Source organism: Lytechinus pictus, chromosome 16 (genome assembly GCF_037042905.1).
Source record: "Lytechinus pictus isolate F3 Inbred chromosome 16, Lp3.0, whole genome shotgun sequence".
Taxonomy (NCBI): domain Eukaryota; kingdom Metazoa; phylum Echinodermata; class Echinoidea; order Temnopleuroida; family Toxopneustidae; genus Lytechinus; species Lytechinus pictus.
In genome coordinates, this window is record NC_087260.1 from 11509701 (window position 1) to 11524807 (window position 15107).

Consider the following 15107-nt stretch of genomic DNA (forward strand, 5'->3'; position numbering starts at 1 on the left):
CGGAGGCCCCCCTCAACGATTCGCGCAATATTTTCTCCGTGCGAAATTCTTTGACCGCGCCACTCGCTGACTTTTTACTTTAAAGTCTTTGCGCAACTTTTGAGACCAGTTTCGCGTCACTCGGGTACGCGGTTCCGAAATTACGCAACATTATGTAAGTGCATGTCAGACCAAAAATTGCTAAAGAACGTGATTTCGTGTACAAAGTCAATGCAAATTGTGTTTTCAACCAAAAATCATAAATGTATGATTATTTTTTGTTGTGCTGGTCCAAATGTATTTATTTTGTGCTGTTTATGATCTCAGAAGAATCCCCAACAAATATCATTGAAAAAACAATGAAAAACAAAAGGTCCGAAAAACAAAGAAATACATAAGAAATTGGAAAAAAAACAATACAATACATAAATTGATCTGATATCGCAATTGTTTTCATGTACACTTGCTAAGAACACCACAAAGAGTTTCTAAACCAAAAATTAGAACATTTGGAGCTTTATTTAGGACAGCCATTCTCAATTACTTTTTTTGAAGCGCCACATTTCTTGTTGAGAATCTGTAATGCTCCACTATCCATTACGCAAACCAGCAATGTATCAGCGGAGGGGGTCCAGAGGCCCCTGGTGGGGGTCGATGGGGCAGAGCCCCCAGAAGTTTTGGAATATGAGGCCTTTTAAATTGCCCAGAGGGGCTCTAATTAATATCAACAGAAGAAATACAAATGCCAACAAACTACACAATATTAATATTAAAAGAAAAATTACCAGTGACTTTTTCACAACATTCCAATGATACCACTAGTTCAAACTGTTTTGCACCAGATCTATTGGCTGAAGCAAGTGGAATAATGAGTAACGGCAACTTTGGGCAATTTTGCTAATTTGCATAAATCCAAAATGGCCGCCAGATACCAACTTAAAAACTTAACTTTGGAGCCCCTTGCACGAAAATGATGAGGAATACCTCTTTTTAGGGGTTTTGTGGTGTGAAGAATCAATTTCTATTATCAATTTTGCTATATAAGGTCATCTTAAGGTCAAATCCAAGATGGCCGCCAGATCTACGCCATGTGTAGAATCCATTTATGTTATAACTTTTACAATATAGGATCATCTTCAGGTCTAATTCAAGATGGCTACCAGATGTCATCTGGAAAGCTTGAGCTTATGACCACTCATCCCAGACTAATATATAGCAGCTCACTTTAAATATGTTGAACAGTGGTGTGTGGTATTCCTCTCGAATAAGTTCGATCAAGTTCGAGAAGTTTACTCGATTTCCATTCGACCTCAAGGTATTCAGGGATATCTTCTTCCTCGTTGTCTTTACCATCCTGATCTAAACAATGCTCAAAGACCCCTCCCTTGATATTCTCCATCTCGACACTTCCATTATTTCCCCATGGTGGCACTTCCTTAGATCTCATCTCACCTTCCCAAGGACATTTGAGTCACTATACAGATGGAAGAAAGAAGAGTGCTCTTTTCGACATGTACAATGACATTTCTGTCAAGGATTATGAGAGAATACTAAGAGCTGGTGAAGTTATCATAGACCATTAAGTTCTCCATCACCAGTTACCTGCCTACGAAAGATATCATGAGGAGCAAGAACAACAAACTGAGGCTGGCAAGCTTGTTGAGTATGCCTACCATCAGTCTAGGCATGGACCTAGTGGTAGGTCCATGGTCTAGGGTAGCATACAACAACGGAGACACTTGCTGATGGTGTGTTTGCTCATGATGAGGTAGATATCACCTTGATCTCCTATGTCTTGCAGCAAGCTGTGGTCAGAAGGTGCTTTGTGTGCTTATAGCGATGACACAGACATTTTTGTCCTGCTTGAATGACTATTGGGTTAATCAGGCGGAGCTATAGTGCAAGGTAAAAATGGAACGGTGAGATGGTACAGTACTGGATATCAATACAATCTGTGTTGACCTGGGACCAAAATGTCTGCAATTGCTTGGTGTACATGCCCTCAGTGGATGCGACACGAAATCATCCATACAGCAAAGGCAAGATAAGTGCACTCAACACACTATACTTGCCAGGGATTGTCAAGGTTTGGCTAAGATACTTGGAAAGGTAGGGACCACTCTCACAGATCTGAGGGAAGCAGCAAAACCCTTCTGTCTTGCTATGTATGGCCATCAACCAAACGTGTCTATGGAGTCAGCTCGCTTCTCTCTCTTCAACAAGAAGAAAAAGAATCCTAAAGTAATGGCCCTACCTCCAACATCTAATAACCTGTTGTTTCGAGCTCTTTTGATAGCTGTAGATCAGTACCAGCCCCTTGATGAGTCCGGGGATATAGCTCAATTTGGATGGGAGATCCGAGATAAAATCCCCATTGCTGTCATTGATCTAGGTGTCCCCACTCCACCTGAACTGATTGATGTAATTCGCTGTCAATGTACACGATGTAGGTCACAAGAGATGCAGCACTGACGCAGGGGCCGCGGAAGCGGGGGGGGGGGGGGGGGCTGGGGGGGGGGGGGCTTCAGCCCCCCACTTTTTTCCAAAACCGTGTACAAAAACGTAAAAATTACCATATGATTGTGATTTTTAGCATGGTCAGCCCCCCCCCCACTTTTGGCTCAGCCCCCCCCCCCACTTTGAAAACCGTTCCGCGGCCCCTGGAGATATGTGGATGCCACAAAGAGCATTTGTCATGCACGATATTCTGCAGTTCAGCTAAAGTGGAATTCTGCAATCCATACACTATCGTTCACAATCATGACAATGTCAAAACTGGAAATGACGAAAGTGTCGTGATGGAGGATGTCGAGGAAGAGATTTTGAGACTTGTTTAGATCGGGATAGTGAAGACCGTGAGGAAGCTTAGAGGATATTCCTGAATACCTAGGGGCGACTTGAATGATCAAGTTAGCTTCCCGAACTTGTTCAAATTAGAAATATGTTATGTTTTTGGCTCAAAGGCTGTACAAAATTAATATGTAATTTCGTGACAGATGTTCAACAAATTTTGAGCGACAAAAGTCAAGAGGAAGTGTTTACCGCTGTTTGAACCCTTCCAAAGAGGTCCTATCAGTCTCCGAAAAGTGGTTTCAGTAATATTTTTTCAAGCTTAAGCCTGTCAGCCATCTTACTATACGTTATATGTCATTTACCCTGCAGCAGACCATCTTTTGAAAAAAAGAAAAACTTACAGAAACACCATCTAAACCCCTTATTATAATTTGTTATATAGTACTCTGGGATCAGTGATTCAAAAGCTCAAGTTTCCAAAATGACATCTCGTGGCCATCTTGAATTAAACCTGAAGATGATCGTATAATCTAAAATTAATAAAATTAATGGATTCTACACACACCAAAGCCTATAAAAAAAGAGGTAATGATCATCATTGTGGAGCAAAGGGTTCAAAAGTTAATTTCTCAAAATGGCGTCGACCTGGCGGCCATCTTGGATTTAACCTGAAGATTACTTTATATTGCAGAATAGATAACATAAATGGATTCTACACACCCCAAAACGCCTAAAAAGAGGTATTACTCATCATTCTGGTGCAAGGGGTTCAAATCTAATTTTTCAAGATGGCGTCTGGCGGCTATCTGGGAGTTAGCCCGAAGATCACCTTATGTAGCGAAATTGATATAGAAATGGATTCTACGCACACCAAAATCCATAAAAAGAGGTATTCCTCATCATTCTGCTGCAAGGTATTCAAAAGTTCAGTTTTTAAGTTGGTATCTGGCGGCCATTTTGGATTTATGCAAATTACCAAAGTTGCCGTTTGGGCAACCAAGCTGAATTTGTTCTAGGACCCCATAGGAACATAAATCAAGAAAAAAACTTCATCGGAAAGAACATTTCTAGGTTCGAAAAATGTCTAATCGACTACAACCACAGAAGACGATTACAAATATCTTAATGTAAGAGTACATACAGGTGCAGAATGGCGGGGAGGAGAGCAGGGAGTGATTATAATTAATTCACGAATCCTTGCAGATCGAACTTTGAAGTAAATAACTTCAGGTTTTGATGAAATTTTTAGCGCTATATGTTCCTTGAAATTTACTTTTATTTATTTAGGTATTATACCCCTTTAAACAGGCAGCCAGTGAAGAGAATGGTATTGATATTTTTGTGTAAAAGGAAGGAATCTCTAAGTTTTGAAAAAAGTTCAATCTGTTTTTTCTTCTGTTAAGGTAATGAAAAAAAATGTAATAGAATTAGCGGAATGTGGATTGCATATTCACAATATTATTTACTGATTGTCTGTATTCGATCTCATGATGTATGTGATTACATTAGTAGCCCTTGACGTGCATTTGAACTGTCGTGCACAGAAGGACAGTTTTTCGATGAACAAGTTAGCTCCTGAAAAGAATAATGTGTTTATTCAGCCAGTCAGCAAACTATGACAACAACCCAAAAAATAAACCCGATCGAAATATATTCTTTCCTCAGAAAAGACACAATAGAAATGATTGGCGTTGTTAAGGCTGCGATATATTTTAAGTCACTCCCAGGTACACTTCATTGCTGTGGCTGTTGCTGGTCCCTGAGGGGTCGATACAGGATTGACTAGAAGTGGGGAGGGGGGGTTAAGTCGAAAATCGCAAGCAAAAAGAAAATTATCATCCATCGTAAGGACCATCTCGAGTTGAAAAAGATGGACACGCAAGAAACGGAAAGTGATAAAAGTGTTATAACGACTCATTATGGGGTTTTCCCTTGGAAAGAAAGAAAGAAAAACAAAAAACAAAACATAGCTCAAAATGGTGGGGGCGCTTGCACCCCCACCGTACCCAGGGTCTCCATGCCCAAGGTCAGATCAGTTTGTTCCAGTCATGACCCTGCTTACGTTCACAAAGATTATTAGCGAGTTCTCGCAACCGCGTCGTAAAACGTCTTTAAGAACACAGCAAATGTATTGAAAATGCCCGTCAAATGACGATGAACAGCCGGGAGGTCTTTCTCGGAAATTGGCGAACTGGAACAGCAGTTCGTCCTAGTTTCAGAGCTGACGAAAAATCGCAAACCCTTAGTCGCCGACAAAAATGCTGTTTCGATTCACTGACCCTCGACATAGACTTCATTGTCATAAAGTGCATTTGACAATAGATTCCCTACGTTCCAGAAAGCGTCTGCGTAGATGTGAAAACTCTTGTCAGAACCTGGCCGGGATACTACGACGCCCTCTTATGACGTATCTACCTAAACCTAAGTAGATTTATTTGCCAGTTGCAACGCCTAACAAACGTTATTAAATCGTCTGCCCTATGATAACGTATATATTACCTAATTACTTTATTTCCCAGTTGCAACCTTTAACAAATGTTGTTAAATCGTAATATTTTCATGTTAAATGTTTCTGGAAGTATTGTCGGAAGAAAGTTTTGCTGTCTTTTCAGGTGCTAAAAGAGGCTGGGTATGTAGGACCTGCCGCTATTGCTTCTATACTCAACAGACTTGTGCAGGATAAGACAAAGAAGATTCTAGATGTTGGATGTGGAACAGGAATGGTCGGTGAAGAGGTGAACATAGCCGCATTTTTTCTATCTTAAACATGGTTTAATAATATGAATTTAATTGATTCTACCATTCGTTGCTTTAATTTAAAAAAAGGCAGAGTAAATTGCAACTCTACATGTTTATCGTTTCAGCGGAGCAGTTGGGTTTTAGATATTACGGAACCCGAGCCCAGATCAAAAGTCGTCGTTTTGAAGCAAAAATAAGTTCTGTTTCTATGGTAACTCACGTAGGAACTTGGAAGGGCAGCTTTTTGCTGGTATATAATCTCACCGAACACCGCCGGGTGCATGCGCCAGAAAATTTCTGGATTCTTAGGGGGTGAGCGTGGGTGGGGGGGGGGGGTAGAATAGGGGCTGTGGAACCGGGAGGGGAGGCATGCTAAGCACATCTTTCAGTGATCGTCTACATAATGCGCAATTGCATGACCACCAAATTGTGATATTATGTGTGTTCCGCCTCCAACTTTGAATAATAGTTCCGCTACCGTTACATGGGCTCATGTCAACATGTCAACTCTAAAATGAATGAGCGAGATGGGAGATCTTATCACCACTGGCGGATCCAGGGGGGTCACAGCCATCCTGTGCCCCCCCCCCCCTTTTGAGAAGCAAAATTAACATTTTGTTATGTAAAAATGCCGTTAAAACAGAAGTGTGCCCCCTTCTTAAAAGTGAGTGGAGACGAGTGGAGACCTTTTTTTCGGGAACGCAATATCCTTAATTTGTGGTTAAAACCTTTTTGTTTTGTTTCTTTTTTGTTTGCTTGTCAAAATTTTCCTCGGAAAAATTTGCCCCCCCTTTGGAAAATCCTGGATCCGCCACTTCTTATCACAATAGCACTTTTGCACTTTCATTTGTGAAATTGAAGGACTTGGTGGATAAACAAGTTAAATGAGAATTTTAATTATATTTTGAACAATTTGGAATTTAAAATGTAGGCCTAACTTCTAATCTATTTCTTTACAAGCTTGCTAAACTGGTTTTCAGCAATGTTTCCGGAGTAGACCCATCGCAAGAAAGCCTCAATGCATGTAAAATCAAAGGAGTTTATAAAGAGTTGATCCACAGCTACGTTGGACCTGTGCAACTAGAGTTTGAAGAAAGTAAGTAATAAAAAGTGCATTATCACATTTTGTGGGTGAAATTATCACATTTGTGGGTAAAGTAATACCACACTTGTCGGTGTATAACGATTCTGCACCATACACCAATGTCTTTTCCTATATTTAATTTTTTTCAAGGGGTATGTAGGTCGATCTCTCTAGAAAAATCTGACAAGCAAAAAGAAAGAAAGTGCATAAGAAAGAAAGGGAAAGTGACACACATAAATGTAATTTTATTAGTCTTTTTTAAAGAAAAATTGATGATTACTTTATTATCTGAGGAGGAAAATTTTAAAATTTAAAATCTTCTTGCAAGATTGTATTTGTAGGCTTATATTGATTTATTTGTTTATTTACCTGTTTATCATTTTCATAATTGAATTGGATACCATGGATGCATAAAATTGTATTCATATTACTAATTAATACTGATCGGACTTCTTTTGATCATTCATTTTTAATTGTTTTTTAATTGTTTTTTCTTTATATATATATATTTATATAATTTGTAATATTGCTTATTCACAAAGATTCCTTTGATGGAGCCATATCAAGCGGTACCTTTCTTCCTGGTCATTGCGATGGGACGTCATTGAAAGAAGTGGTTAGACTCGTTAAACCAGGTATGATTCACACACACACACAACAACACACACACACACACACACAGACCTACCCTCACACACACCCTCTTCCACAAATTAAGCCTCATCTTACCGGTTGTGCGTGGGAAGGGATGCGTGAAGGTGTGTGTGAGTGTGTGTGTGTGTGAGTGTGCAGTGTCTAACGGCACACCCAGGGGGCAGTCGCCTCACTGATTTTCTTTTCAAGAGGGGGGGGGGGGGTGAAACAAACAAAGTGTTAAATAGCCAGTAGAATAGGGGAACCAACAACCAACTGCAAGCAAAATGCCAACTGTCAACTACAAAATTTCAACTTTAAACAACTACATGTACCAACTACCAAGTGATAAGTACCAGCTACTGCAGTGCGTCTAAATGAAATGGCTGCCAAATACAAAATATGTCACTTTGAGGGAAAAAGACACACTGTGTTAATTATACTGTGTTAATTATTCAGTTAATATGTATTGTCGAAAAATATGTGTTATAGTGATTTCAGTGATTTCAATAAAGGGACCCTGTGGAAGGGTTTAAAAAAAAGAACAACTACCCTACCAGCTACCATCTACCACTACCACTAACAACTACCAATTGCCAACAATACTTAAGTAGCAATAATCATGAATTGTCATCTGCGGATCTATGAATGAAAAGTGGGGAGGGGGTGGGCAGCAGTATACAAAATATATTATTTCACCCCCAGCACCATGCAAACAACCAATTTATTGTCCTAAAAAATTTACAAGCAAAAATATGAACAATAGAATCATTAAAACCATCATCAGCCTCATCTTCATAATTATCACCAGTCCTCCACCGTCATCTTTATCAGTGATATCGTTATTATTATTACTATCGTCGTCGTCATCATCATCAACATTTATCATCCCGATCATTATCTTCATCATCATCGTTAGCAGGGGCCGCGGGACTGGAGGGCTGGGGTGCTTCAACCCCGACCACCCCCACACTTTTTTTCTTCCAAAACCGTGTACCAAAAACGTAAAAATGACCACCTGATTGTGATTTTTCCATGTCCAGCCCCTTACTTTCGGCTCAGCCCCCCCCCCATACTTTCAAAACCATTCAGCGGCCGCCGATGAATGCCATCACCACCATCATCATTATCGATATCGTCATCATTATCAACCATGCCCTTCATTTTCATCACAATCATACTGGCGTAAACTGTATTGTCTTACATTTTTCTTGTATTTTTTCGTTGTCGCTATATCATCAATCTCAAGTTTCGCTCTTTTCTTCTTGTTTGCACCCCACCCCATTCCTTAGGTGGAGTCATCGTGATTGCGACAAGGAAAACATGGTACATGGAGAAACCAGGGGAATGGGAATATGGCAAAACGTCACTTGTCCCAAATCATCCAAAGGAATTCAATTTCCGAGCCGCCTCTGACGAACTCGTCTCGGCTAAAAAGTGCTCTCTCGTCTACAAAGAGATCCCGTCTTATGCTGAGGGAGAAATGGGAATAGGATTGATGTATACAGTTCTGTGACGTCATGAAGCACCAACCAACTCGTAATCCACTCTATAGTGACGAAACTGGACAAAGTTTGACATGTTAGATAAAGGGTTCCCAGATGACGTCATGAGGGATGACAATTCAGTAACGTTTTGGTAAAACATTGGTATACACAGTCATGAAACGTAAACACGCGGTGCTGTAGGTCTGGATATCGAACGTGAGAAGGTTTGCAAAGACAATTCCAATTCATATGAAATGGACTTTAACGTATTTAATGGAAAATGTAGGCCTAGGTGGCGGGTAGTCTGCAAACACATGCAGACTCTTATTTGACACTTTAACCAACCACGTCTAGAGTGAAGACTAGACGCCAAGCTCTCTGTGTGTAGAGCCAGCCACAGTTGAAACCAGCTGAATCCATATCAAAGAGAAAAATCAAAGAAACATATCGTTGAAAGTTTGAGGAAGATTGAATGAATAATAAGAAAGTTATGGGCATTTGAATATTGAGATCACTAATGCCATGTAGATCCTCCCATTGGCAATGCGACCAAGATCTGTGATGTCACACACGTACAACTCCCTCGTTGCTTTAGTACTTATTTCACTTATATTCTCACTTTTATAGAATCTATCACAAGGTGAGGTGTTCTCTTTATGAGAGGACAAGTACATAGGTTTCACAACATTATATCATTGATGAATCGTTTGTCATATGATTAGAAAGAGCAAAAAGAGATGTTTTGGGGTATATTTTCAGTGTCCAAAAGGGGAGAGTTGTTCATCTGTGATATCATAGATCTTGGTTGCGTTGCCAATGGGAGGATCTCCATAGCATTAGTGATCTCGACATTCAAATGCTCATAACTCTTCTATTGCTAGTCCTATTTTACTCAAAATTTTGTTGATCTTATTCTTTGATTTTTCTGCTTTCACAAAAGCTAACTTGCTCCAAGAGTTTCATTCTCCTTTAACTTACGAACAGCTTTATGCATTATGTGAATTGCGAAACCAAGGGTCTAGCAGTGTCGGCAGAGTGCAGACTAGCTGGCGGGGTGGTGTATCAACAGAAAACATGGAAAGTTATGTTTTTTATGAGATAATTCGACCTCTTGGGTTACTCTATTCGCATCAGAAGAAGTTCGGTTCTCCATTATTTTGAAGAAAAATATAGGCCTACATTCGACAATTATTACATGTATGATGTCTATCGGATCTCTTAATTGAGATACCACGACTGTCTGAGAACACAAAATACATTCACAATGGGCATACATTGTAGAAAGAATAAGAAAGGTGAATATAAAAAAAACCATGAAATACATATGATTTTAAACCACAATGTAGCGTTCAAGCTTTATTAAATCCAGTACGTGGTAGTTTATAATAATCTCAGTCTTAATTCCCTTTCGTAATCTTTTGTTGTTGCCTCTGGGGATTATTCTTGGAAGGACAGTTCCACCTCAACATAAAGTTGATTTTAATAATAAGAGAAAATTCCAACAAGAATAACACTGAAAATTAAAATCGGGTGTCAAATAAGAAAGTTATGGCATTTTTAAGTTTCGCTTAATTTCACAAAACAGTTATATGCGCATCCTGTTCGGTATGCAAATGAGGAGACTGACATCATCCACTCACTATTTCTTTGTATTTTATCAAATGAAATATAAAACTTTCTAATTTTCTCCTCACTGTCACGTGAAGGGAGTTTTATTCCTACCTGAATATGTGGAATTACCATTGTTTTAACATTTTGTGCTTCAGTCATCTTGGTCCTTACTGTCAAATTTGTACAGATTGAAATGTTGTATAATGTTCAAACAATAAAAAAACTAAACAAATAGAGAGTGAGGGACATCATCAATGACCTCATCTGCTTGTCACTGAGTGATCGCATATATTTTGTGAAAAATATGCGAAATTTCAAAATGTCATAACTTTCTAATTTTACATTCGATTTGGATGAAAGTTTCAGTGTTATGTTTGTTGGAATTTTCTCTTTTGATTCCACTCAAACTTTTCTGGGTTGACTTGACCTTTAACAAATACCGAACGAATACCTTGATTTACAATGCAATCATGGAATGTCCGTTGATTATATCTTTTTACATGATTTTATACTTAGGAAGGGAATTATCTATATGGAGTCTAATTAAATATGGTGAAGTCAAATTAGTTCAAAGTATCACGGTGTTTCATTTTGTCTATAAATATGAGTAACTGCAATTTATTGACATAAAATTAGAACATTTCATTTTAGGAATCCAAGAAATGAGTTTTATTCTCATATCGCATGCCTAAACTGTTATGATGATTAATGCAAGTTTTCAGAGTAAACCTATTAAATTTTACGGAGACGAAATGGTCTATTGTTTTGAGTGATCGGCTTTTTTTTTTTTTCTTGACAAATTTTTAAGCCAGATTCGCAACTCGAACGCCCTAAATGAACGTTCCATGATATTTGCTCCGGCGACAATATTGCTCCGATTGAAAATCTGCACGTCAAGTCATATACATAAAACCTAACCTTTATAGCTCAAAAACTCAATAAACCCTAATCCTTATCTTTACATTATTCCGAACCAAAAACTCGATAACGATCCTAACTCTGTAAACTCTGAGATATTAACACCGGAGCAAAAGTCGCAGGAGCAAATGTCGTGTCATCTAAATGAAATCCCTGCATGTGTCCAGGACTGAGTAACACCAATGGGAACGGAACACCATTAACTTAACACTGGATGGTTCGGACAGACAGGGGCTACAGGAGAAGCACATGGGGGCGACGGCCCATAATTTTGTTTTTACAGTAGTGTATAAGGTGGAGAAAATGAACTTGAAGGAGAAATGAAATGAATAAAGGAGAAACCAAAAAGATTAAAGGTCAAGTCCACCCCAGAAAATTTTTGATATCAATAAATACAGAAAAATCAAATTAGCATAATGCTGAAAATTTCATCAAAATCGGATGTAAAATAAAATAGCTATGACATTTTAAAGTTTCGCTTATTTTTCACAAAACAGTGATATGCACAATTCAGTGACATGCAAATGAGACTGTCGATGATGTCCTTCACTCACTATTTCTTTTGTTTTGTATTGTTTGAATTATACAATATTTCATTTTTTACATATTTGACAATAAGGACCAACTTGAATGAACCATATAGTATTAAACAATGCTAATTCCACATGTTCAGGGAAGAATTAATCGTTGTTTCGCTTGACAAAGAGGAGAAAATTTGAAAATTTCATATTTCATATAATAAAATAAAAAAGAAATAGTGAGTGGATGACGTCATCAGTGTCCTCATTTGCATACCGACCAGGATGTGCATATAACTGTTTTGTGAAATTAAGCAAAACTTTAAAATATCCTAACTTTCTTATTTTACATCCGATTTTGATGAAATTTTCAGTGTATGCTTGTTGGATTTTTCTCTTTTTATTTAAATCAACTTTTTGTTGGGGTGGACTTGTCCTTTAAACAAGAGATTTCTAGGTCGTGTGACTCTACTCTATACATAACCCCTGCAATTATTCAATAAAAAAACTATAGAGAGAAAAATACTTACCACCCCAGTCCTATCAAAATATCCCCCCCCCCCTATGCACGGACAGGGACAATGGGTAATTTCAAATCAGGTGTTGGTGTTGGAAGCCGCTGAACTTTAAATTGTTTTTCATAGCTTCCAAACTTATTCAGAGTAAATTACAAAAACAATACAGTAGGATGGGGTAGGGTGTCCGGACACCTAACAGAAATGAAGCCTTGTTTTTTTTAACCCAGGAATAAGCCAAAAATATATTTTAAATAGTTCTTATCACCATCAATATTTGTTCTTTATAATATTTTCTTACATTCTGTGCTAAAAATCAAAGACTTTGCTTGCAAACTTTTCAAAATTGAGAGTAAAAAGTCATGCGTCCGGACACAAAAACCACAGGGTGTACACAATATTACGAACCGGCTCAACACCTAGTGAGTGACTTTTCAGGACCAATTTCATTTTATGTTTAGAGCTACAAGTATAATTGTTGTCATGAAAAACTGACCTAATACCAACTCCAAAATGTCAACACTGAATTTGTAATCACCCAATGCGGACATGCCGTCCTCTTGCAATAACGAATATATAATATATTGTTTTGCATAATGTGAGAACTGAACTGCAACTTAACAGGATAATCATGATATTGGAAGATTGGAGCATATAGCTTGAGACTTGAGTGCCCGTCGTCGGAGACAAACAATCCAAACATTCTATCACAATGCGCTTGGAATCAATTCAGGGGCAGTTCCAAGTTCAACATTGTTAGATGGCGGAAGAAGTGGGAGGGGTGAAGAATTTTTAATCAGTTATCCTAACCACCGCTACGAGAATAAAAAAAAACACAGGGATTTATTCTATTATTTCGAGGGATTGGGTAGATCTTAATGATCAAGATTTAAGTAGAAATTTAGCTCTCCGACAAACTATAAAAAGTATATCTTACACGGCCCAAATAAAGAATTGATACGAGCGCGAAGCGCGAGCTGAAATATTGGGTTATTTTATGTACTTTGAAATGCAAATTGAACATTTCTATGAGCTTTTTTAATCATGATTATTATTAATGCGAGCGAGAAAACGAAATTCGGGAGCAACATAAATTTCTGCATATTGGCATGAAAATGCATAATTTAAGCCTTATGACAGCTTTTTATTGAGCGGATCATTATCTCGCTCAACATGCAATTCGAGGACGAAGCTCGAGCGAAATTTTCACCTTTTATCATAATGACTATTGTCGTAGAGGGCAATCTTTGATTTTTCAGCTCGTGAAACATTAAACATTCGCCTCGTCGGAGGGATAAATAAGGGGCCAGATTTTTTTACCTGATTACCTGAATCCTGGCCCTGATGACCGCCGGACGGAAACGGTTTACAATTAAAATTGTTCACTTTTATTGTTAAAGGATAAGTCCACCCCAATAAAGTCGATTTGAATAAACAAAGAAAATAAAAATCAAACGAGTAAAACACCGTAACTTTCATCATTTAAAATCGGAAGAAAGTTATGACATTTTAAAGTTTCGCTTAATTTAACAAAACAGTTATAATTACATCCTGGTCAGTATGCAAATGAGGGGATGACATCACCCACTCACTATTTCTTTAGTATTTTATTATTATGAAATATGTAATATTTTAATTTTCTCCTCATTGTCAGTGTGAAGCAAAGGTTTATATCTCTCTGAAAATGAGTGTATAGCATTGTTTTAACATTTTGTGGTTCAGTCAAGTTGGCCCTTTAAATCTATATTTAAAGCAATAAAAACAAAAGAAATAGTGAGTGGGGAACATCATCGATTTAAATGTCACTGAATTATGCATGGAATTTAGAATATTTAGAATATAACTTTCGTATTTGACATCCGATTTCGATGAAATTGTCAGTTTTACGCTTGTTTTATTTTTCTCTATTGATTCAAATCGAAAATTTTTCTTGGGTTGACATTTACATGGTCAGTTTGCACAATATTATGCATTTTTCCGAGCTCTCTGCAACGACAGTGACGACAGCCTGACTTCTTGGTGAGGGTTGGGTAAATGAGAAAAATTCACTGGAAAATGATGTTCATTAGTGGAATACTTTACAGTTTGAGTACGATGCTTGTGACAGCATTCATTTTTTTCCCCAATTTTCAAAATGTCTGGGCCGCGGGGCAACCTACTGAGGAAGGCTGCTGAATCGGGGGGGGGGGGGGGGCAAACGCCCTCCTGCACCTTATCCTAAATCTCTTATTATATTCAATATCGGTCGCTATAATGACCCTTTTAATGAGGCCCTTTAAATATTGGTAGAATTCACGTCAAAACATGCAAATTGTATGCCCCTGAAAAGATTACACGTTGTCTTACGGTTATCCAGTGCATGTGTCCAATTGAAAAATACTAATACGTATATACTATTGATCAGACGCGGATCCATGGGGGGGGGGGGGGAGGCCGAGGGGGCCTTCGCTCAACCCTTTCCCAAGAAAGAGGGAGGGAGTGGGGGAAAGGAAGAGAAGAAAAAAGAGAGAGGAAAAGAGGGAGAGAAGAGAAGAAAAGGAAGAGAGAGGGAGTGGGGGGAAGGAAGAGAAGAAAAAAAATGAGGATAAGGGGGAAGGAAGAAAAAAAAAGACAGAGGAAGAGAGGGAAAGAAGAGAAGGAAAAAAGAGAGAGGAAAAGGGGGAAAGGAGAGAAGAAAATGGGAAAAACAAGAGAAAAAGTGAGAGGAAGAGGGTTAAAGGAAGAGAAGGAAAAAGGAGAGGAATGTATGTATGTAAAAAAAATTACTGCTCGCGCTTCGCGCTCGCAGTAATTTTATTATTATTATCTTCTTTTTTTTTTTTTGGGGGGG

The 15107-nt window shown here is 38.3% G+C and overlaps 1 protein-coding gene across 1 annotated transcript in view; it reads left to right on the forward strand.

The window, feature by feature from the left end:
- LOC129279605 (methyltransferase-like protein 27) overlaps positions 1-10892 on the forward strand; it is a 12853-nt gene extending 1961 nt beyond the window's left edge. The window contains exons 2-5 of the mRNA XM_054915706.2: positions 5385-5507; positions 6472-6607; positions 7138-7230; positions 8521-10892. Coding sequence (XP_054771681.2) covers positions 5385-5507; positions 6472-6607; positions 7138-7230; positions 8521-8744 — 576 coding nt within the window. The 3' untranslated portion in view covers positions 8745-10892. The remainder of the gene's footprint in view (positions 1-5384; positions 5508-6471; positions 6608-7137; positions 7231-8520) is intronic.
- Positions 10893-15107: the final 4215 nt, after the last annotated feature.